Raw genomic sequence first — 26,101 nt, forward strand, 5'->3', positions numbered from 1 at the left:
CCTGATGACAGAGGAGCATTGAAGTGAGAGCATGGTAACAGTCTTCTAAAACATCACATTGCTGAAGGGCTGGGGCTACTCTGGCATAAGGTAGGAACATAAGAAGGAATCACAGACATAGCCTTTATGGTTTCCTCATCTTCCTCCATCAAAGGGAAGAATCTGCTTTGCACAGCAATGAACATTTACTTATTGAGATATACAGTGAACTTAGGTTATCACCCCGAGCAAGTTGCTTCTTTAACACTGCAATTGCTCTCTTTGTTGTTTTGTTCTACTGGTAATGGGTTTGGACTCAATGCTTAGAACTCTCCCTTGGCTTTTTTGCTCACAGAAGACTGGAAATCAAGCCACTCAAAACCAGCTTACCTTGCCCAGAGTCTCCAGAGATGACAATGACAGATGCAGGGGACTGGCCTGCACTGTTGTTGGCTGTGACCTTGATTTGGTAAGCACACTGGTCTAGTCTTAGCTCCATGCTGTTATGTAGGCCTGAGGTGGAGTGCACTGTTACCCTGGATGGTTTGTCTAGGCTTTCTGTAATTGCATTATAATGTAGGATCTTGCCACTGGCATGATGTTTTGACAATGGCTGAAAAAACAAACAAACAAACATTGACAATCTTTTCAAAGTTGGCTCTACTTTGAAAAATTTTATATAATCATTTATTTTTTTCTATCCCTCAACCTCCTAGCCCACATGTATACAAATATATTTGTACAAACCACTTCTTTCTCCCTCCTGACAAGAGGAATTTTGAGCAATTTTTGTGGGGTGTGTGTGTGTGTGTGTGTGTGTGTGTGTGTGTGTGTGTGTGTGCTGATACTGGGGCTTGAACTCAATGCCTAGGCACTATTCTTTAGCTTTTTGTTCAAGATTGGCACTCTACCCCTGGATCCACACCTCCTCTTCTGGTTTTTGGTAATGAACTGAAGAGAAGTGTCTTACAGACTTTCCTGCCCATGCTAGCTTTGAGATCCTCAGATCTCAGCCTCCTTAGTAGCTAGGATTACAAACGTGAGTCACTGGCGCCTGGATAATTTAAAGAAATAGAAAAAAACAAAACTTCTCTACACAAACCTTAGAATCAAGTATTCTAATTAAGCAAAATGAGTAGAGAATACAATCATTTAGGGATTATAGTCAAGATACAATGTTCAGAGAGCAGAGATGGGGTCTGGAGTCCACAGGACAAAGAAATGGTAAATTGGAGGAAGAATAAAACATGGAGGCGAGGGCAGGAGGGTGGCCAAGGAAAGATCCGGGGAGAAGATCCAGCAGCAGCACCTCAAGGTCATTGCAGAAGGAGCCTGAGTCCTACCCTGACTTCTCATCTGGTCATGTCCTCTCCCTACCCAGGGCTAACTTTCTTCATCTTCTAGAAAATTCTCTACATAGCAGAGAATTTCCTGCCCACACAGTTGTAGCATAAGTCCACATCTGTTTCTCAAGCCTTCCTGTCTTAGACAGGCTGTGCTTTGAGTGTACATCCTACACCTGGGACTGAGACATATCTTTCAGCCAGTTTGGACATCATCTGAAAGAAGCCCAGTAGGTCCACATGCATATATGCACAGAGGTTCCCCACAGAATGTACCAAATGCCATGAGGGAACAAACGGCATGGAGGTGTGTGACAGGAGCCAACACTCTTTCACCACATTTTAGTTCGAAACACTGAAGAATCCAACAGTTCTGAATACACAGTTGGGCTTCCAGGTCATCCTGGAGTAGAACAGGCCAGGTAGAAAGGTACAATTTATTTTGTCTTAAGTTGACTATATTGATTTGTAAGTTTTACATAACACAATGACTTTAAGTATTCATAATTTAAAAATATGATGTGTAGAAGTGAATTACACCTAGAATCTCAGTGTTTCGAGAAGCAGAGGGTTGTGGTCCGAAGTCAACCTAGGCAAAAAGCCAGCGAGACTCCTTTTAACAAGCAAGATGAATATGATGCATATTCCCAGTTACATGCTAGGTATAAATCAGAGGACTATGGTCTGAGGAGGACTCTAGGCAACAATGCCCTACCTGAAAAATACCTAAAGCAAAAATGGCCTGGGGACATGGCTCATGTGGTAGAGTCCTTGCTTAGCAAATGCAAGGCTCTGACTCAGGTACCACCAACTGCATTGTCTATATATGGTTTGTGGTCCTCCACATATACTTGAACCTTGTAAAAGTTAGGGAGAGAAGAACAGGACACACTGACAAGGTTCTAGCAATTAGGACATGGACTGTCAGGGAAGAAAGGGTGCAAGCATTATGATGGAGGTGTAGAGAGACCCACCATTCCAAGTGGAAGTCTCCTCTCTTGCCACTGGGCGGAGACACGCTATTTAGAGTCACTGAAACCCCAGAGGCAGCATCAGATGCTCTGAACCTGTATGTCTTACCTTCCAGAATAAGTTCACAACACAACTGCCATTCTCATTCCTCACTTTGCTCCAGACAACTGGAGCCTTTGAGGGAGCTGAGCAGAGAGGAGACAGTGGATTAAAACATGAGCATAGACCAAATATGCACACTCAACATCATCCTAAGACAGCAACAACCACCTGTCCTGCCAGAGGTCTGGCTTTCATCCTTCTGCCCCTGTGCACAAAGCCACACTACTCACTTCCTACTAGGTGTATATAGTAAGTGCTTAAGGAAAGAAAAAGATCAGCTCATCCTGAATGCAACACAAAACTCAAAGCCTTTATAAATGACCAGCCCTCCCCCCAAAATTATCAGAGCAATTATAGGAGTTAAGTCAGGTAGCAGGTCATTGTTAATTCCTGGTGCTATTTGTCAAGGCTATAATGTCCAGCAGAGATCCTTCTGGGGTAGAAGCAAGCTCTTCAGCTGGCTTGAAAATCACTACCCAAACCAAAACACAGCCGCAATGGAGTTGAGACTGTAGTCCATGCCAATACATACTTATGACATTGATTATGCTTTGATTATGACAATCCACTTAAACACTAAGTTTTTCAGCATTAAGCAAAGTGTCATCACACGTAAATAAACACCATCAGTATATGTATCTTATTTACTAATATAACCAAAAGCCAGTATAAAAGTGTTTTCTGGTTTATGATTTTGTAATCCAATGATATTCTACCCTTCCTCTATTTCCCTTTGCATAAAATTTTTAGTTAAAATTGCAAAAGACTCAAAGAAAAACATTGCTATTATAACACACAATGGCAAGTTATACATATGTGTGTATGTATATGTGAGATTCTTGGGGAATTTGCACCCCTAGGAAAAAATCATCAGAGCCTCGGGTCAGCATGACCTTCTGAGTAGAAAAGCATGCAGACCTGGTGTAATACCAACCCAGTTGTACATTTGACTAGTTAACCTTACTGTCTCCAAATTAGAGCCATTGGTTGAATGGCGTGCTCTCAAAATACCATAGAAATAATTCTGCTGCCAACCCAGAACCCAGAAGAGATATAATACATATATGTAGTCCTTCCTTGGGCAGCAACTTGGCCCAGATTTGAATCAGCATTATTTTGGGGCTGTAATGCTAATACACCAAACCCAGTGCTGGCTAAGGAGAAACTCCAGGCCAGGCTGTGTAAGAAAAGTATCTTAGTCACCCATGTCTGGGTCAGAGAATTACTTCGCTTGTCTGTGTCTCCTCTACAATCGTAACAGCACTAAAACAGTGGCACACAGGTAACGAACACACAATGTAGGTGAGCTGCTGCTATTAGTATCGTGTGTGCCATTCAATAACACCACAAACTAGGTGAATCCTTCCTCCCAGGAACAGCAGTAAAACTGGAAAGATCTGGAAGCAGGACCAGGACAACTCATTTTCTTAGGCCAAGTTAAGCTTGGGACATATTATTTGGGGGAAACAATGCAGTCAACTCTGAGGAAACCCCAACACCAAAAACATGCAGAGGAGGATTTCCACTGTACCCTAGCCACAGCAAATGACTTACCAGTAAAAATTAAGCTTGAAAATATCATTACATTGCCCAACATGGGCTGATACTTTAATTTGGTTTACTTTAGTCTGAGACCAGTGTTTCCTATGGAATTTACAACCTCCATTTTTCCACAATCATGAGTTAAATATCCAGGATAATTAAAACAGCCTAAGATCCAGAAACAGCCACAGCTGAAAAACTGTTTTAGAAAACTGAAAAGCAAGTGATAGAATGTCCAACAGTAATAACACTGGTGCCAAACATGTGAGGTTTATGTCTTCCCACTTATGAGGCACTTGTTGCAATTTTCAAAAAGGTTCTCTCTTATTTGCAGGTGTTGCTAAAAGTTCACAAGCATGTTAACCTATCTCCTGAGACTTATGCCCTTCTGCAGCTTACGTGGCAGGGAGAGCAACATACCTGCCTGAGGTGTTCTGAACTTCTGATCAGTCCATGCGCTCCACTTCCAGAAGTGGCCTGCATCAGCGCATCGGATGTGGACTTGGTACTCTGTGTCAGGCTCTAGCTCACTGAAGACTTCCTCACCACTCACCTTGACAGACACATTGGCCTGCTTGATCAGAAAAGAAAGGAAATAAAAACAGCACAGAAAGCAGAAGGGTTAACAATTACGCCTCAATGCAACCCCAAGTCAGAGCACAGCAAATCCTGAGTGTGAGAATGGCCAGGTTTTCCTTTGGGAGACAAAAAGTTCCTAAGGCCTTCTCCCCATTAATGAAAGGTTAATTTAATTAGTTAATGTCTGTACTGGTTTATTTATTTGGCGGTGCTAGGCTTTGTATTCCATGCCTTGTGTTTGCTTGCTTGCTTGCTTGCTTTCTTTCTTTCTTTCATGTGTCATGGGGCTTGAACTTGGACCTTTTTGATGAAAACTTTAAAACACTAAAAAAGGAAATTAAAGCAGAACTAAGGAAATGGAAAAACCTCCCATGCTCCTGGATTGGAAGAATCAACATTGTGAAAATGACAATCTTGCCAAGGGCTATCTACAAATTCAACACAATACCCATCAATATCCCAATGGCATTCTTTAAAGAAATAGAAGAGGCAATCCAAAATTTCATATGGCATAATAAAAAAACCCGTATAGCAAAAACACTTCTTAGCAGAAAGAACAGCACCGGAGGAATTTCAATTCCAAACTTTAGACTCCATTACAGAGCTATAATTATAGTGATTTTTTTTCAGCAGTCTCTTCCAGTTACACCAAATAGAAAATTAAGCTGAATTCTTACCCGTATCACTTTTCCTTCACCTTCAAGTTCAACCTGACACAAAAGTGTGTAGTAATTTCCACGGGCAAGCACATTCCACGTCAGCTCGGCTCGTGTGGCATCTATAATTTTGATGTTGACATTATAGGGAGCCAGGGGATGAACTGTCAGACACAAAAGCAAGAAACAAAGACACAAACTCAGATCTGAAAGGACTTTAGAAAATGTCTTCTTTCATTCATTTGAGCAGCAGCAATTTCATGTTTAAGAAAATGGCAAACAAAATCAGATTACTGTAACAGGATGAGAGTCAAGAAGAGCCTTCCTCAGTCACAGATCAAACATACAACAAGGAGCAGTTCTTAGGTGGAAGGTCTCTTATTGCCATTTCTATTTCAGTGCTTGAAATAGGCCTGTTGAGTTGGCTTAGTTCTTCTTGGTTCCGTGTGGGTAAGTTAATATTGGCTAGGAATTCATCCATTTCTTCTAGATTCTCAAATTTGTTGGCGTAAAGGTTTGAGAAGTACTCCCTCATGATACTCTGGATCTTGGTAATTTCTGTTGTGATATTACCATTTTCATCTGTGATTTTGTTTATTTCGGTATGCTCCCTTCTTTTTTTAGAAAGATTTGCTAAGGGTCTGTCAATTTTGCTAATTTTTTCAAAGAACCAACTACTTGTTTTGTTGATTCTTTCTATAGTTTTTTTTGGACTCCAATTCATTTAATTCTGCTTTGATTTTAATAATTTGCTTCCTTCTACTGGGATTAGGGTTGGTTTGTTGCTCTTTTTTCAGGAGCTTAAGGTGACACATTAAATTGTTGGTTTGCAATTTTTCCAATTTGTATGCACTCAGAGCTATATATTTTCCTCTGAGTACTGCCTTTGCCGTGTCCCAAAGGAGCTGGTATTTTGTGTGCTCCTTTTTGTTAAATTTCATAAACTGTTGGAGGTCATAGGTCTGTAGTACTACATAGCTATAATTATCAAAACAGCTTGGTACTGGCACAAGAACAGGCCTGAAGATCAATGGAATAGAACTAAGGACCCAGATATTAAACCACAGACCTATGGCCACCTAATCTTTGACAAGGGAACCAAAAAAAAATAGAATGGAACAAAGACAGCTTCTTCAACAAGTTGTGCTGGCAGAACTGGTTAAGCACCTGCGTAAAACTAAAGTTGGATCCTTCTTTGTCACCCTGCACTAGAATTAACTCCAAAGACCTTGAGGTAAAAGCCAACACACTGAAAACTTTACAAGAAGGAATAGGAGATACACTAGACCTCCTTAGCACAGGTCAAAACTTTCTTAATAAGGACCAAGAATCACAACAAATCAGAGAAAGGCTGGATAAGTGGGACTGCATTAAACTGCAGAGCTTTTGTATGGCAAAGGACATAGCTAGTAAATTAATTAGGAAGCCTACAGAATGGGCGAAGATCTTCACCAACCACACAACAGACAAAGGCCTCATATCTAAAATATATCAAAAGCTTAAAAAATTGAATCACTCCAAAACTAATCTCCAGAGTAACAACCATCCCATTAAAAGATGGGCCAAAGACTTAAAGGGAGTCTTCTCTGAAGAAGAAACAAAAATGGCACATGAAGAAATGCTCAACATCTCTGGTCATAAAAGAAATGCAAATCAAAACAACTCTTAAGATTCCATCTCACTCCAGTTAGAATGGCCAGGATCAAGAAAACGAATAACAACAGATGCTGGAGGGGATGTGGCCAGGAGGGATCACTACTACACTGTTGGTGGGAGTGCAAACTCGTTCAACCATTATGGAAAGCAGTATGGCAATTCCTCAAGACTAAACATAGAGCTCCCCTAGCAATTCCACTACTAGACACTTACCCAATCGTCCAGAAACAAGGACATACTAAATCTACTAGCACAACGATGTTCATTGCAGCACTATTTACCATAGCAAAGATATGGAACCAACCCAGATGTCCCTTAGTTGATGATCAACAAGATGTGGTATTTGTACAAAATGGAATTCTATGTGGCTTTCAGAAAGAATGACATCACCCCAGGTGATACTATATGGCCTTATGTATCTAGGTTTTGCTCTATTGCAAATCTCTGCTAGGAGAGACCAAGGTTTCTACTGATTATGACAAATGAGGGAAGCCATTGATCCTATGTTCCTTTGAGTCTGGCTTAGTTCACTTAGTATGATTTTTTCATTCATATAACAAAATCACATGAACAATGTTTAGGATATAAGCACAAGTTATTCAACATCTAAAACCTTCCAGTATAATGCAACAATTCTCAAGGGGAAAGATGATGACAGATGCCAATCTCCAGGTGACACTTTATGAGTACCACTGTTAGGCAATGGATTCAAAAGAGCTCTGAGATATAAAGCTGGACACCGCTGAAATGAACAAAAGGGGGGAATAACTGAGGCAATGAAATAGAAGCTATCAAAAGAGAATTCAATAGAAATGTTAAAACCCGAAACTATAATATGAAATAAAAGCCCATGTGGGGTTCAGTTTTGCTGGGGCTTAACTCAGAGCCTACTCACTCTGCTTGCTTGCTCAGGGGATGCTCTGCCACCTGATTCATGTCCAGTACTCATTTTTTTTGTTTGTTAATTGGAAATGAAGTGTCTTGGGACTGTTCTGCTTGGCTTGGCTTATAATCTCCCTGGATCTGACTTCAGTCTCCATAGTTGCTGGCATCACAGTCTTGAGCCCTCAGCATCCAATCAGTGAAATCTTCTGTATCCTAGATCTGATTTTAAAAATCCTATTTGTTTTGTGTATTTAATGTTCTTGGTCTGTTTGTGCTAATACCACTGCTACAATGGCAAGTAAGTGGCAAGTAAGTGTTGTGTTTATTGCTATAGTTATGTAGCTTTGATGATATTTCATTCTGTTAGCGTATGTGATTGAATTTTCCCACAAATATTACACCATGTTTTGTCAGACAATAAAGACCAGGGAAGCTTCACATTCCACCCCTGTCTTTTTAGCTCAGTTCTAAAATAGGGGATGATCTGAGGGCAAAAGTATAATTAGAATTACAATTTGAGAAAATAGTTTGATATTCAGATTATTTATATATTCTGCATCCACCAATTTCAATTATAGATATGAACACATGAAAAGCAATGGTAAGCCAGGTGCTAGTGACTCACACCTGTAATCCTACCTACTCAGAAGCTGAAATCCGAAGACCGCAGTTCAAAACCAGCTAGCACAGGAAAGTCTGTAAGACTCATCTCCAAAAACTATTCAGAAAAAGCCAAAAGTGGCTTTGTGGCTCAAGTGACAGAGTGCTAGACTTGAGCAAAAGAAGCTCAGGGACTACACCTAAGCCCTGAGTACAAGCCCTAGGACCAGTAAACACACACACACACACACACACACACACACACAGAGTAACTGGGTATTAGATTCACATATAAAATGTATTAAATGAACAAATAAGACAAAAGGTAAGGAAAACTGCAATAACAAAAACTTTTCTGTCTCTGGGAGAATAAGTGGTGGCACAGAAATGAAGGGTCAGAGCTTGAACAAATACAGCAGTAGTACTCACTAAATACGATGTTGCAAATGAACTATACATCTTCTGCTTGAGGAAGTGAGGGAGAAGCTGGGAGCCAGGGAGGGAGGGGTGACACTATCCAAAAAGAAATGAGTTCTTTACCCGACTTCTGTAACTGTAACCCCTCTACATATCACCTTTACAATAAGAAGAAGGTTAAAGGCCTTAATAAAATTCAACATTCTTTTATGATAAAAGCCTGAAGAAACCTAGAAAAGAATTTAATTTACTAAAGACCATATATAAGAACTCTATAACCAACATCATCTTTGCATACTACCAAATACTAATAAAAATAAATATGGCAGGGTTGGGAGTTTGGCCTAGTGGTAGAGTGCTTGCCTAAGACGCAGGTTTGATTCCTCGGTACCACATACATAGAAAAAAAAGCCGGAAATGGTGCTGAGGCTCAAGTGGTAGAAAAGTCCAAGAACAGTGCTCAGGCCCTGAGCTCAAGCCCAGGACAGGCAATCAATCAATCAATCAATAAATAAATAAGGCAAAATATTCATGTTCATTTAAATTGTGCCCCAAAGCAAAAAAATTTCATAACAACTTGAAATATATTAAATTTTTAGATAGATGTGTCATACATTTATATGGAATACTGTTGTAATATAGCAGATTATAACAGTACTCAATAGTGAGTTGAGTATTGAATATTGACTTTGAGTTGAGTATCATCAACAGTGAATCTTAAGAATTCAATGTTATATAAAAAGTAATGAATAGATTATTGCATGGAGTATCATGCCCTTAATGCACAAAACAAAACATAAACGTCATCTTAGAATTACAAAATAAGAGCATACACTTACACACAATTTAAAGCAGTCATAACGTGTGTGTGTGTGTGTGTGTGTGTGTGTGTGTGTATGTGTGTGTGTGTGTATGCATCAGTACTAAGGCTTGAACTCAGGGACTGTCACACTTGCTTAAATTTTTCACTCAAGGCTGATGTTCTAGTACTTGAGCCACACCTACACGTCTAGCTTTTTATTGGCAAATTGGAGAAAGGAGTCTCTCTGATTTGTCTGCTCAGGCTGGCTTTGAACTGTGATTTTTAGATCTCAGCCTCCTGAGTAACTGAAATTACAGGTGTGAGCCACCAGAGCTAGAATAAGTCTCTTGGTTTTTACTTGTCATAGTTAAGGGAGATGATACTGATCTTAGTGGAAAGGAAGGATGGGCAGAATGTGGAATAGAATATGAGATAAATTCCTTTCAGAGTCCTAGTTTTGCAGTTGTTTACCAAGTTCTTTGGTTCTGGAGACATTATGAAAACAAAAAATACTGAATATACACACTCATGATGTTAATTGTGGAATGACCACTGGGTAGAAAGTAAAAGTTGTATTTAGGCTGTGAATTTTGAAAACTTCTCCAGCACATTCACTGGATGCAAAGTGAGTTCAAGTTAAATTACTGACCATAGATGTGCTGCTAACAAGTGAAGTCTCACCTCGGTGAGTCAGGTTAAAAAGAAGATTGACACTCCTTCTCCTTAGGTTATTTTCAGCTATGAGAGTGAAGTTATAGGTTTCTTGTAATTCTTGAGTGATTTTCCAATTACATAAGTTTTTGTGCTCACATTGTTTTCTTTCTCCAGAAAACCTTAAGAAAAAGTAAACAAAAGAATTAAGCGATCTGTATTGCTGTCACAGCCACAAATGTATGCTTAGCCTTTGGGGACTTTTGAACTTTATTTCATATACTACTTCTAGCCATCATCAACAAATACTAGTAATGGAAAATATATTTTAGTGAATTTGCTAGATGTGATTAGATGAATTGCTGACTCCCCCTCATGGGTGGTGAAAACCATTTATTACTTGGAATATTCTTTAAAAGTTAGAAAACTCATGTAGAGCCAGATCAGCAGATTAAAGTGTATTTTTCCGTACAGATACATCATTAACGCTCTTCTTCTTTTTATGGCATACTTTCTAAAAAAAAAAAACATAGTAAATATTATGTGCCTATTACGATCACCTCAGGACTCACTCCTGATCCTAACATGTTGCTTGAAAATAGCCATACAAGCTTGTTTTTTTTTTTGTAACATCTAAGTGTACTTTTGTCATGTTTATCGCATGCATTATAAACAATGATTCTACAGTGAATAAGGTAAGGAGGACTAGCTTACGATTCAACTAAAGTGTAAGTTTGGGAAGGCTGCATAGACCAATCCAAGTGTGTGTCCACCCCAGGTATCCATGTACAACTCAAAGTCTTGAAGTCCTGGGTCTCACAAGAAAAGTCCTTGGGCTCCTCAAGAACGTCTGTCCATAAAAAGAAAAAGGAAAGAGATGAGATACCTGATGAAGCCCCTTTACTGGAAGATACATCAGACAGAAATGGATGTAATACTAAGCCAAGAAAGTCCTCTCAACCAGGAAGGGCCAGCCAAGGGGGAAGCCAGCAGGTCACTAGCTACAAAAAGCCACATCTTAGGAGCTTTTCCAATGTGTTCCCTCTTTCTGGACTCCCTGGTGGTTTTCCAGATATGAGAGGGTAAGCAGTACAAATGACTGGCACTGTGTTCCCTTGAGAGCAGATGTGTCCCCAAGATCACTCAATGCTCATTTTGTGTGCTGTGACTCACAGACAGCCCAGGGGAAGCCAGAAAGTCAGTCAGACTTTGTGAACTGGCCAAACGCCGTAGCTGGAGGAGAAAGCTGCAAGGAAGAACAAAGGCCTGGTAGGACGTGGGTTCCCGTGGTTCTCAGGGGCCATGTTAAGGGATACAGATGCAGTAAGCATTCAGGAGATTGGAACGTCCACAGAAGCAGGAAGATGTCACAGGGATTGCCATTCTGTCTATAGGAAGGGAAGATGGAACACAGGAGGCTACTGAGTGGAGTTCCGAGAGGAAAACCAACTTTCTCCTATTCCACCGACACTGCCCATGGAACTGATTTTCCGCAGGAATGAACAGGGATGTCACTGCCTGCATGCAGCCAGTCCTGTGCCAGGCACGTCTATGTGCATTAGTCTCCATGATCATCACAGTCCTCGTTCTATAAAAGTAGAGACTTGGCCCAGCCAGGGAAGATTTGAACCCAGGCTTCCGGGCCACTACTCTGGCTGACTTTCTATGGCTGGCTTTCTGCCCATCTCTTCCGTGTATGATCTGGGGAGAATTTCCACACAGCTCAAGGAAAGCAGGATATGTTCTTCATGGTCATGTCGTAACCTTAATTTTCTCTCCTTTCATACTGCCAGTTTCTAGGAATGAAATTGTCAAGGCAAGAAAACAACAGGAAATCCTGGAAGTATTGCTTCAGGATACTGCTTTCAGAACCTCTCCTTAGAAGACTTGAGGAATAATAGGAAACAAAGGCCATGTGTGGAAATGTTTACTTGTCTTTGGGTAAAGCAGATTTAACATTTGCTTGGAGGGGATGACAGATTCTGCATACTTACGTGAGACAGAGAGAACGATGCCATTGGTGATATTTGTTGGCTTTTCAGTACAAAAGAAATTTGTCCCTGCTGTTCTAATAAAAGGAACGTTACTCAACTCGAATGTCCGTATATGTGAATCAAGTTGCTCTCCATGAATCAGTTCACCTTCCAAATAACAGAATATGTCTTTTAGATTGCTCCCCCAAATAGAGCAAATTGTGACATTGGCGCCCTCTTCCACTAGTTTGTCTTTAGGGAATACAAACAATGCATTAGGTTTGAGAGGCCTTTGGGCTGCAAGACAAAAAATTATAAAAAGTTTGCTTAGGATCTCCTTCCAAATTCAATGCAAAGCCCCTCCCACTTCCCCCTCACATAAACATCCTTGGACTTTTCTAAGGAAAAACAACCTGAGCTTCCACACCAAACCAATAGCCTTTCTTCGGTGCATGAAAAACACTCTTGGGCTGGGAGTTTGGCCTGGTGGTAGAGTGCTTGCCTAGCATGCACGAAGACCCGGGTTCCATTCCTCGGTACCACATACATAGCAAAAAGCCAGAAGTGGTGCTGTGGCTCAAGTGGTAGAGCCCTAGCCTCAAGAAAATCCAGGGACAGTGCTCAGGCCCTGAGCCCAAGCCCAGGACTGGCAAAAAAAAAAAAAAGAAAAACACTCTTGCTCTTATTGTGATATGAATGGTCACTGCTCCTGTGAAAGATAGTCTCAATACCATTATTAGTGTGGTCCCTCCATTGGTATTATTAGGGGTCCTGCCGGTGGGAGGCCCTGGGTGAAGTGTCTGTGTATCTCACATCTGCTCCTACTTTATATGAAGCGGGACACATAGGTCCCCCCTCTGAGCCATCTGCTTCTCCAGTCAGGGCTCGCTAACTACAAGGGCTGGCACTCCCCGCACCTCATGACGTCAAAGGCCACACTGATCCAGTATGCATGTACAGACTAACAGAGCCGTGCAGAAAGGCTGTGGGCAGCACACAGGGCACTGTGTTAGGCCAAGTAGGCCTAACCATTCTGCACAGGTAAGCAGCACTCCTCTCTTCCACAGAAAGCCAGACAAGGAACAAACACTCCAGTGTACTGCCTCCTGCATATCCAGGCACAAGCCCCAGGGAAGCCTTGCTCTCTGATGGCGTTCTCTGGCCTAGTCATGATTTCCATCTTGATCTGACTATGCCATGCTGGTTGCACCAAGAACTGAGCTCTCCTCTGCCACCATGATATTCTGGACAAATACATGGAAGCCAAGTAACCAGGGAGTGAAAGTTCTGCAGGTATGAACCGAAATAACTTCTTCAGCCTTTAATGTGTTCCTGTAAGGGATTTTTTTATCACAGCCATGAAAAACTAACCAACACAACTTCATCGTTAGCTAAATGAGTAAGTTCAAAGATGAAGACCTTACATGTCTATCTCCCTGTGGCAAATTTCACCCATGCCATACTTCTTCTTTTTCTTTCTTTCTTTTTTTTTTTGTGGGTCATGAGTCTTGAACTCAGGGTCTGGGCACTGTCCCTGAGCTCTTCTGCTCAACGCTAGCACTCTACCACTTTGACCCACAGCACCGCTGCCCATTTTCTGGTGGTTAATTGGAGATGAGTCTCACAGACTTTCCTGCCTTTGAAACGTGATCCTTAGATCTTTAGGATTACAAGTGTGAGCCACCAGTGCCTGGCTACACCCATACTACTTACTGCCAGTATGAGACAAAGGAAAACGGCATGAAAGTATTACCCAAGATTCCTGAAGGGAACTTCCACAACTTGATGACTTCTTCCTGAGTAATATTAAGTAGTAAGCCTAGTCCCTTTTGTCATCACTCCACTTCTTACCCTGAACTTCCTCCCACGAACTCCACTCACTCCAGGAACTCAGCTTGGGGAACCTGGCATCGTCCACCATACTCTTTATTCTTACAAAGTGTGTGGCACATTCTAAAGGCAGCTTGGATTTCCAGCTCCAGTGGATGACTTGATTGGGCTTCACAGTGGTTCTGTAAGTCTCCTAAACGAAAAGGAAATCATTGGGAAAATATGGGCATCCTAACCTAAGAGACAGCTCAATTCCATGTTCTGGAAGCACATATTTCTACATTTCAACTCATTTCTAACCAATCAATCCCCAATTACTCTGAGATGGTTTCCTGCACTCTTGGAAACTCCATCTTCAACTCCTATGCTCCTCAATTCCAGGGACTTCATAGAGGACAAGTGACAAGTAAGAAGCAATCAGAAGCCAGTTAAGTCTTGGGGGAAAGATTAGAGATGGCAAGTATTTGTAGTGGTTGATACAGAATGCCTGCTAAGAAAAATTTTTGGAAACTAGAAAATAGAACAATGCTTTAAAAGAATAAACAATATTATTTGCTTGTTTATTTATTGTCGTTGAGCTAGAACAAGTCTACAGATTGCTCTCCATGTCTCCCTCATTTTTTTCTGTCTCTTGAATTTTCAGATATAGACCACTCCTCTCCCTTGAGGTCCATCTGCCAGATTCATGAGCCCATGAGATATCAACCTCACAGGATGATTTACAATGTTTGTAGAGCAGTTGTCTATACTTCTATGCTATGCCTATGCTTTTGTTGTTGTTGCTGTCGTTCTCTGGGCCTAAATGCTGTCCCTGAGCTCTTCAGCTCAAGGCTGGCACTCTAACACTTGAACCACTGCACCACTTCTGGTTTTCTGGAAGCTAATTGGAGATAAGAGTCTTTTGGACTTTCTGTGCTCAGGCTGGCTCAGATCTCAGCCTCCTGAGTAGTTAGGATTACAGGAATGAGCTGTTGATGCTTGGCTTTGCCCATACATACATCTATCTATCTATCTATCTATCTATCTATCTATCTACCTACCTATATATATATGCACAGTCCTTGAACTTTCTCAAGGCTAGAGCTCTACCACTTGAGCCTCAGCACCACTTCCAACTTTTTTCTATGTATGTGGAACCTAGGAATCGAACCCAGGTCTTCGTGCATGGTAGGCAAGCACTCTACCACTAGGCCAAACTCCTAGCCCCAGCTTTGCCTATATTTTTAACTCTTGTTTCTGGCTCACTTAGTACTCCTGGCTTAGTGTCAACTTTTTCTACATTTAGGATATTCCATTCTTGAGTCCTAGGTCATATCTAGTCTTCTTTTCTTCATGAGCCCATCTTTTCTTTCTTTCCTGTCACTTCCCTTCCTTTCCCATTCCCTTCCTTCCCTTCCCTTCCCCTCCTTTCTCTTGCCTTCATTTTCTTCCCTTCTCCCTACATGCTCCCTTCCTTTATTCTTTCATTTCTTTCCCTTCCCTTCTTTTTCTCTCCTTTTCACTTTTCTTCTCTCCTTTCCTTTCTTCCTTCCTTCCTTCTTTTCCTCCATGTCTACAGGTAGCCATTCTGAGGCCTTCCCTACCATGCCTGCTTAAGGTGGCTGACCTTATACAATGTACTTGGCAGAATTCATACTGCCTTGGAATGATAACATTCTAGTCCAATCAGGTGCAAGCTGTAGATGTTAAAAGTTTTCTATTTTATTTTATTTTTTTTAAAGTTTTCTATTTTATTGTATGACATTATTCTTAGATCATAAAATATAGTTTTTATCTACAAGTTTAGAGGTCCTGATCCATTCAGTTTTCACTCTTTTTATCATGTGCAATCTTGAAACTTTTTACTAAGACATTTTGACATCAAAATGCGAAGGCCAAACAGTGAAATGGAAAGAAAAGAAAAGTAGAACTGACTGGAGATGTGGCTCACGTGGTAGGGCACAAGCCAAGTGAGCCCCAGGCCCTGAGTTCAAACTCTAGTACAAGAAAGAAAGAAGGAAGGAAGGAAGAAGAGAAAGAAAGAGAGAGAAAAAGAAAGAGAAAGGAAAGAAAGAGAAAGGAGAAAGAAAGAAAAGAAGAGAAGAAAGAAGATAGAAAGGAAGGAAGAGAGAAAGAGAAAAAGAAAACTAGATCTGTTCCAGAAACTGCACTCTGTAGTCTGCCAATAACTCACATGCTGATTTTCTTCTTGCATCTTCCCTCACACTGAGCCCCGTATCTCCTCCATCTCTGCTCTGGCCAAATCTCTGGCTACCACACACTGCTCCTTCCCAGGTCCCTGGCTGCTTTCTGCTCTGCAGCTGAGTAGACTTTTCAAAAGTCCAAATCACATCTTGTCACATTTTCCTTCTTACTGCCCTTGGGATTTTAAAACAACAACAAAATAATTCTGAGCACATGCCCATGGTCCCGTGTGGTCTAGCCTCAAGTTTGCCTTCCCAGGCGGTCCTGTGTGCACAGAGCTCCCCTCAACTCCTGCAGCTTCTCAGGCCCCTCTCTCTTGGCCTCTCATCACATCCAACACACTCTCTCATCTCTAGATTCCAAAATCCACATCCACTTTCCTTTTATAGCCGGGCATATTTGGCCAGGCATTATATAGCTCACGCCTATAATCCTAGCTGCTCAGGAAGCTGAGATCTGAGGATTGCTATTTGTAAACAGCCTGGGCAGGAAAGCCCATTAAACTCTTATCTCCAATTAACTACCAAAAAAAAAAAAGCCAGAAGGGGAGTCAGGCTCAAGTAGTAGAATGCTAGCCTTGGGCACCAAAGCTCAAGTACAGTGCCCAGGCCCTGAGCTCAAGTCCCAGGACTGGCATGCATGCATGCGTGTGTGTGCACATGCGAGTGCACACACACACGCACACACACACGTGCGTGCGCGCACACACACACACACACAATTTCCTTTCATGTTATGGATCAAAATCCTTCAGCTAAATTACAAGAGAAATTCAAGCCTGACCCCATCCTGCAGCAGCTCACCAATGACTGACTGCAATGACTGCATCCTCCCTTTCCCCAACACACACACTGAGACCACCACCTGTGTGTTTGTCCCTCATTCCTGCTGCAGTGTGTCCAATACTGAAATCCCCACACTTGCCCAGTGCTTAGGCTGGGCCTATGGTCTAATACTCCAAGCTGAATAATTTTCAATTCATTAATATGTAATGAGTTATGTTTCTCCTCTATACTCTATACAGATGACTAACATAAATCGGTGCTTTGTGGTGTTTACAACTTTGTATATCAAAGAGATAAAAAAAAGTTTTTGAATACATTAACTCAGTAATTAAAAGAAGAATGCAAGGGATTGTCTTTAGGCTCTATTAAGCTAGTTTAATTTGGCCTGTTCCAACACTGGTGAGTCACAAAATTGACTCTCATGAGGACACAGTAGTATAAATAAGGTCACTGATTCATCACTGAGGCTTGAGCACTATCTCTAAACTGACTCATGTTCTAGGCCTCCCTCCAAACTTGAGCTGCTCCTCTGCTTTCTCCCTGCCACTGACAAATCATTCAGAAAGTGATGAAAGGGAGGGCAAATGTTTGGCTGGGGAAGGAACATGTAGCATGGCTGTGAGCCAGCTCTTCTCTGGAAGTGCCCTAGTCCAGTTATAAGCTCTCTGATGGGAGTTGCTTTTCGTTTGGCTCGTTTGGAAAGAAAATGGTCTGAAATCACGCTCTTTCAGCATCAGATGCAGTGCTGGCTTGCACTGCAGAAAAAAAGCCTGTGGAGAAAAGAGAACTGTTCAGACTAGAAGGGCTCTCCAAAAGGCTCTCTTCTTCACTGGGGAAGGATTTTCTTTGCAGGGAGGACAGCCTTGAACTTGGGCCCTTGTGCTTGCTAGTAGGTCCTCTACCACTTGAGCTATGCCTCTTTGGTTTAGGTTATTTTTGAGATGCAGTATTGTATTCCCCCCTCCACCCCATCCACCCATTTACTAACTTCCTGTGTAACTGGGATGAAAGGCATGCATGGTTGCATATAACTTTTTTATTGTTTTGACATGGAATCTTATGAATGTTTTGTCCAGGTTGGCCTCAAACTATGATTCTCCCAATCTTCACCTTCCAGGAATAGGCATACGCTATGGTGCCCAGCTAGAGGAGAATCTTGTGTTCTCCTCAATTTCAGGTCTGGGAAAGTCGCATAATGACTTTGTATAGCAGTCACAATTCTATGGGACATGTGGCCACTGCTGGCCTAGGGAGACTGTATGTAGATATCCATCTTCCTTGTTTGGGTAAGGGATATAGAAGCATGATAATTTCTTGCCTTTCTCATCTGGAGCCACACAACAAACTCTCTGTGCTGTGTGTGTGGTCTTATATGTGATAAAAGGAAAATTAAGAATAAAGAATGAATTTGATCCAAATGGAACAACACAAATTGTTGGAAGGTTAGCTTTGGAAAAGGGGAGGAGGAAGAATAATGGAAGGCGGGATCAAGGAACACTGTATGCATATTTGGACATGGCAAATGAAATTCCTTTGCATAACTAAAAGATGCTAATAAAAAATGCTGGAAAAAAGACAACAAATCATAGCATCAGAAAAGGATTTTAAGAATCTTGAACTCCTATCCCCCAAATCATACTTACCACCAAGATGACATTGGATATTTTAATTCTACTGATTTCTATCAGAAATATCATTTTTAGTTCCTGGTGATCAGGAAAGTTTTGGACGGTCCATTGTAAGTATAGATGCTGAAGTTGAGAATTAAAGGAAATTTTAAGTGATGCAGGAGTCAATGGAGATAGTTCAGCCAAAACTGAAAGAACAAAAAGAGACATGAAATAGCATTTGCTTGGTCATGGCTGAATAGTCATGATAACACTGTTATCTGAATATTGGATAATACTGTTCAATATTGTCATTGGGTTACATTAGGAAAAAAAATGTGTATACCAAAAGCAAAAGGGCCAAGGGTACAACTCAAGTACTCATATTAAGAGTGAACACAGCCAGGCACCAATGGTTCATGCTGTGTAATCCTAGTTACTCAGGAGGCTGAGACCTGAGGATGGCAATTCAAAGCTAGTCAGGACCAATAAATAAATAGAGAGAGAGAGAGGGGGAGAGAGAGAGAGAGAGAGAGAGAGAGAGAGAGAGAGAGAGAGAGAGAGAGAGAGAGAGAGAGAGAGAGGGAGGGAGGGAGAGAGAGAGGGAGGGAGAGAGAGAAAGAGAGAGAGAGAGAGACTTTTGTCTCCAATTAATTACCATAAAGCCAGAAACAGAGTTGTGGCCCAAGTGGTAGAGTGCTAGCCTTGAGCAAAACATCTCGGGACAGTGCCCAGGAGCCTGCTCCCTAGCTCTCTCTCCCTCCCTCCCTCCTCCCCCCCACACGAATGGGTATAGTCCTCCAATGCACATGTCTCCAAGGAAGATATACAAATGGCACCTGAAAAGATGCTAATATCATTAGTCATTAAAAATGCAGATCAGAACCATAATGAGACACAAATTCATACTCATAAGTAGTAAAAATCCATATTTTACATAAAAATCCATATTTTTACATGCCAGCAAGAATGTGGGAAAGTTTGCCATCTTTGTGCACTGCTAGTGGGAATTAAAGTTGCTTACTGTAATGGCAAACATTTTGAAAGCTCTTCAGAAAGCTAAAATAGAATTATGGTATGATCCAGAAATTCCCTTCCTAGGACTACATACCAAAGAGCTGAAATCAGGGATTCAACAAATATTTATCTTCGAACGTTTGCACACCACCATTCACAATTGCCAGAAGATGGCAGAATCGGAGGCTCTGGTCAGCCTAACACACTACTACATGCAAGTCAGCCATTCACCCAGTCAACAGGTGCTTGGACCTCAGCAGGTAAGTAGACTGAATAAGAAGTACATATGCCACCATGAAAAATCCTATTGCCAGTTGGGTGAGGTGGCTCAGACCTGTAATACTAGCTACTCAGGAGGCTGAGATCTGAGGATCAAGGTTCAGAGCCAGCCAGGGAACAAAAGGACCTGAGACTTATCTCCAATTAACCTCTAGAAAAACAGGAAGTGGGGCTGTGGCTCAAGGGTAGGGTGATAGCCTTGAGCTGAAGAGCTCAGGGACAACACTCAGGCCCAGGGGTAGGATGGTAGCCTTGAGATGAAGAGTTCAAGGACAGCACCCAGGCCGAGATCAAGCCCCATGACCCACAAAAAAAAAAACAAAACAAAACAACAACAAAAACCCTACTACCACCCTTTCAGCATTAAATATGGAAGAAATTCACAATGAATTTTAAGGAGGAATATGCCATACTTCTATATGCCTTGGAGTCAAAATAAATCCAGGCACCAAAAAGTATTAGTCAGGGAATTGAACTATAAGCAAAATGGAATCTTTTACGAAGCTTCTAAAAGATGATGAGACAATCCATATATATTCCTTATAAACACCGCTTTCGTGAGTCAAAGGCCAAAAATTGGGTGGGTAATTCCTAACCATACAAATCTGCATTGTTTATCCAAAAGCAAGCACAGGAAGGAAGAAACATGGGAAGGTCAAAATGCAAAGTCTTGTAAAATATGGATGAATACAATGAAATTTTACGACCCAATGGAAATGCCTTCACATCTAACAGGTTTGAAGTCATATTCAAAGGATTTACAAATATATTTCATTTTCTGTTTATGAAATTGATTTATCTCAAAATTCTGCCAAAGGGAATAGCTAAGTGAAAAATATTGCTTCATCTACAAGTTGCATGTCAGCACTTGAGACTGGAGCATTTTTGTTGGTTCACAACCTTCCATTGCGTTCACCCACACGTGAATATGGCTGGTGAACACTACAACTCGTTCTCTCCCAAACCAGTCTAGTATTTTCCATGGTTTTATCCAACAAGGCACAGAAGATGCCTTTTCAGCAATGGCTGAAAAGATGTTCCATTCATAGGATGGAGTCTACCCTCAACCACACTAGTGAGCAATGCATTGACTGGGAAGTCAGGGTTGTGGAATGGTTCACTGAAATACATCACTGGAATGATGGAGGCCAAGTCAAGACAACCATGGCATTGAGAGATCAATACATCTCCTGATTCAAACTACTCAGCAACTCCCAGTTAGTTCCAAAGTAAAGAGAAATTGCTTAACTTTTCTCCAAAGCACCAATTATCTTGCCTTTTCTCTATGGAAATTTTTTATTATCTTACCTTCACCCTGGTAAGTCCTCAAGGACAGTAATGCTAGGAGGAATGTTGCCTGAAGGACAGCAAAGGCCATAGTTTTCTGTAAAATATAAATTACAAAGAAAGAGAATTTTATTTCACTTCAACCCTGACATGTTTCTCAAAGCCAGTTTTGGTAGCTAATTGACCTTAAAGGTTGGCATTCTTCTTTCTTCCCTGTATCCATTTCTCTTATCACATGACTTGGGAGGAAGGAGATATTTACCTGTCTTGTGTTCCTTAGATAATAAAGGAGGCATGATTTATGGTGTGCCAGTTAAACACCTGGCCCTTAAGAGACTTTGTGTGTTTCTGTTTGTTTGTTTGTTTTTTCCCGTTCCACATTTAACAGGAAGAGAGCCTTTCTGGGCTACAGTTCTGGAAGCTGAAGCTCTTTATGATTCAGTCTACTTCAGCTTTCAGCCAACAGTCCCTGATCTCTGGTGTAAGAGCTACAAAGGCTTACCTCTATATGCCACTGCGGTTTGGTGGCAATAGCTAACTGGTCAACCAGTGCCTTCAAACCAAACCAAAATTGGTAGGGAAAAGTTAGGCTGAGAAACAAGTGTTAAATGTGAAGAATGGTCTCTGTTTAGAATGAGAACTGATACAATAATAGCCAAGAGATAAATTTAATGCCTTGACCCAATGACTGGGACCACTGTCATTCTTCTCCATCTTTTTCATTAAAATCCAATCTAAAGAAATTAGCCTATTTTATTAGGACAGTCCATTTTTCATTGTTCACCATCATTTCTGGGTTTTCTTGCCATAGAAGAAAGTCAAAAATTGTGAGCTGGAGAGTGCTCCCTGATATATCATGGGACAATCAGAGGGCACAAGGAATGAGGCTGGATGACCTCAACAAAGCCTGTCTGTTCTAAATTCAATAACAAATATCTTAGTCAGGGGAAGTGCTAAATTTTACTTTTCAGTTTCCGACTGACTCAGCAGTGAGTAGCAATAGAACAATTCATAGAAAGCCAAGTTTTGCCTGGATCCAGCCACGTGGATTTCATTAAAAGCTAAAACATTGGTGAGATAGGTCATCAATTTTCACTAGATAGAAATGCCACACCCTAGAAAAAAATTTTTTTTCTATTCTGGTTTTTGTTCATGTTAAAAGAAGCAGTCTACCACTGAGCCATATTTCTAGACCATACCTTATATTTATGTTTTAAACATTTTGCAGGTAAATGGGAGACATGGAGAAGACAGGAAGTGGGTAGAGTACAACATCAAATAATCCTAAGATGATCAAAGCTACTGACATATGAGTCCCACTGGAGAAAAAGCAAAGGCCTGCTAAGGGCAGCTTTTGCTTATATTCCTTTTATCAAGATATATTGGATTTAGAGTCACGTAATTTATACTGCTCCCAAACCTCTATTTAAATCTTCAGATAGGTTCGTGTATAAATACATTTCAAAACCAGAGGGAAAGCTAATTCAAGAAGAAATAGTTGCCACTCAGAACCAAGAAGAAACAAGGGTAAAGGGCTGGAGTGTCTGGCGCTGCCTGGTGTCATGAGCAGCTTTGTCACGGGTACAGGTAGAACAACTCACCCTCCTCACACCCACACCCACTCCACTTTTATCCCATTTATTAAATGAGTGCAATGGGCCTCCGTGGGAAGGAAATCTCACCTCACCTCACCTCCCACATGGAAACACAGATGAGCCAAAAGTTCTCTTTATGTAATGACTAGTTAAAATGTTTCCAAAATGGGAGGCTTTGCCATTACATGAAATACTTTACATGCCATAAAATTACATTAAGTCAATTCTTTCCATTTCTTTACAAATGGTACAATATCATTCTTTCTAATAGATGAGTGAAATTCCATTGTGCACATACATCACATTTTCTTGATCCATTTGTCCACCGAGGGCCATCTGAGCTGTTTCACCTTGTCGATGGTAAATAGTTCTGTGCTTAACATGTTTGGGCTGCTGGCTTCACTGTATCTTGACTTGTAAGCTTTTAGGTAAATGCCCAGGAGTGGAATTCCTGAGTTATAGGGTAATTCTATGTTTAATATTTTGAAGAAATTTCACATTATTTTCCAGAATGATTGAATAAGTTTACATTCCTACCAGCAGTGTATTAGGGTTTCTTTTTGTCCTCATCCTCACTAGCATCTTTTATTGTTTTGTTAATTATGGACATTCTAAATGAGGAGAGGTAGAATCTCAATGTTGTTTCGATGTACATTTCTTTTATGGTCAGAGATGTTCAGTGTTTCTTCAAGTGTCTACTGGCCCGTTTTACTTCTTCTTCTAAGAAGAATCCTTTAACCCATTTATTAAATGAAGATCCAGAAAGACCACAGATGCATGTTTTCTCTTATATGTCGAAGCTTCATTTAGATTACAAACTTATAAGTAAATACATTGTGTGGTGGGCAAGTATATACAAACATGTTAACAACTACGCTAGATTCAAGGGAGAACTCAGATAGTATAATTCCTTAGAAAAGCAATGTGAAAGTTCAGCAAAATAAAAACACCACGAAATGAGTAGAGTGAGGCCAAGCTGAAGAGGGGAGGATAAATGAGGAGGGAGAGAATGCAGTCTAACATCCCATGTATACCCTAAAAAAATAAAGAGAAGTGAGGAAAGGGTGGATGGAGGAAAATGAAGAAGAATGTTGAAATGGCTGGCAATAATCAAGATATATTGGATTTATAATCTGCTTTGTCAAATGGCAACTCCTTATTTCTAAGTATTGGTACAATACTGTAGTCCAAGTATTGTACCAATACTTAAAAATAATTTTTAAATGTGTAAAATTAAATAAGTCAGGAACAATAATACTCAAAACTAAAACTCAGAAGTCACCCATTATTTAAGGGCAAATAGAAATTAAGAACCCAGAACATGAGAAGGGATATCAAGAGGCGAGAAGTAATATACCTACTACCTGACGAATGTAACTGTCACCCCTCTATACATTATCCAGACAAAAAAAATAAATAAAATAAAAATACAAAAAAGAAAGTATTACTTTAACCAAGAAATAGGGTTTTTGTTCCATGGCTTTAATTAAATGCAAAGCAAACAGAAAGAAAGATAACTTATGTGCCAAAAGATAATTGTCCAAATGTTCCATGCTGTGCTAATCCTTTCGTAAAGCTCTAGGAAAACTTGAATATTGATTGATCAAATAAAAGAAACTGGGGCTGGGAGTTTGGCCTAGTGGTGGAGTGCTTGCCTACCATGCAGAAAGACCCAGGTTCAATTCCTCAGTACCACATACATAGAAAAAAGCCAGAAGTGGTGCTGTGGCTCAAGTGGTAGAGCTCTAGCCTTGAGAAAGCCCAAGGACAGTGCTTAGGCCCTGAGTTCAAAGCCCAGGATTGGAAAAAAAAAAAAAAAAAAAGAAATTAAGACTAAAGGTTGTTGGGTGATACAAGTGACCAAAGAAGTGAGCATTCAAAAGAGTCTGTCTTTGCGCTGACAGGAACATCTTGAGGAATGATCAAAACGGTGAGGTTCAGAATTCCCACCTTTTGCGTTATCGGTCATGCCTGCCTCCCTGGAATCCAGTGATGTTAGCTAACTTCTTCAGTGGTTAGCACCAAAGAGCACTGTTTCCCACACACTGGGCAGAAAGTAGTTGCACACAATAGTCACTGCCAGCACACCGGTGAAGTGACTAGGGCATCTGTGGTTTCACTTCCTTTGGTTTGGGTTCTCTATAGGAAATCTCAGCCTGCAGCTACGAAAGGGGAAAATCTAGAAATAAAGGATTCATAACTATTGTTAATAGTTATTGCTGTAATTGTCTTGTTTCAAGCAAGTCTCTTATTGTGCTAAAACTTACTCTGTGTGTGTGTGTGTGTGTGTGTGTGTGTGTGTGTGTGTGTGTGTGTGTGTGTGTATGTACAGTATGAAATAAAGCATAGTACATTCAGGCTTTGATGGTATCCACAGAGAGTCTTGGAATGTATTTCTCTAAACAATGGCAGTGTACTACATTGCTAATGGGACATCTGCCATCTTCTATATTACAACCTCAGAAATTCAAGAACCTTGGTAGGAAGAAAACGAGTATTAGATGTTCTGTGAAAACCTCCTGGCAAAGTCCATGTTCCTACAATCACACAGAAAGTTAGTTGGCAGCAAAAAGAAGGTCCCACAGATACCGTGGTCCTTCGTTAGGAAGGGCCACAGGAACAGCGTCCCCAACCATGCTGAGGATGACATTGTGTGGGCAAACACAGGTACTGATGCTGTAAGTCCTAGGAGACTACACCATCCACTGAAATAAATCCTCCCCAAGTTATCTTAGTCTGAGCATGCCACCTGTTTCCTGGAGGGTGGAGTGGGGAGCACTGACTCACACAGTGAAAATCTGGAGGTGATACAACAATTAGGCAGAGACCCTGAGGAAGGAGTGAGCTTGACAGATTCCAAGAACAACTGGAAGCCAATTAAAGCTGAAAACAGTGAGAGAGGAGGAACATCCCTGGGATCAGATCCAGGGGCACAGAGGAGGTCAGGACAGATCAAGCTGGTGAAACGTGGTCTCCAACGCTGAGCCAGTCAGAAATCACTAGAAGATTCACAGCAGAGGCACAGAATTCATGGGCAGAATCCTGACAGGAGAGAGAAACGGAGAGACAGGAGTGGAAGTGGGCAGAGAGATTGGGACATCTGAGCAATGGTCCAGTTAAGAATGGACAAAAAAATTCTCAGCCAGGGTTGAAGCCATGGACAAATCAAGAGGTGGTGGAATTCAGGAAATATTTAAAGTGCTGACAAAACATCTGCTAGTGACCAAGTGAGAGCCCATGGATGGCTCGCTCCAAGCATTCTGACCTAGATCCTTTGAAGGATGGGATCAGCATGTATTATAAGGCAGGTGTGTAGAACCATCTCTAACAAGAGTTCAAGTCACAGCATACTTGAAAGGC

At 41.0% G+C, this 26,101-nt stretch overlaps 1 protein-coding gene across 1 annotated transcript in view; it reads right to left on the reverse strand.

The window, feature by feature from the left end:
• Positions 1-26,101, reverse strand: part of Osmr (oncostatin M receptor) — a 42,138-nt gene that overhangs the window by 10,720 nt on the left and 5,317 nt on the right. The window contains 10 exon segments of the mRNA XM_090332025.1: positions 370-592; positions 2,403-2,479; positions 4,359-4,512; positions 5,195-5,337; positions 10,215-10,366; positions 10,899-11,034; positions 12,179-12,454; positions 14,009-14,180; positions 18,600-18,772; positions 21,168-21,243. Of these exon segments, the coding sequence (XP_090188151.1) occupies positions 370-592; positions 2,403-2,479; positions 4,359-4,512; positions 5,195-5,337; positions 10,215-10,366; positions 10,899-11,034; positions 12,179-12,454; positions 14,009-14,180; positions 18,600-18,772; positions 21,168-21,237 (1,576 nt within the window). The 5' untranslated portion in view covers positions 21,238-21,243.

The sequence above is a fragment of the Megascapheus bottae genome, chromosome 4, assembly GCF_031878675.1.
Source record: "Megascapheus bottae isolate mThoBot1 chromosome 4, mThoBot2.hap1, whole genome shotgun sequence".
Taxonomy (NCBI): Eukaryota; Metazoa; Chordata; class Mammalia; order Rodentia; family Geomyidae; genus Megascapheus; species Megascapheus bottae.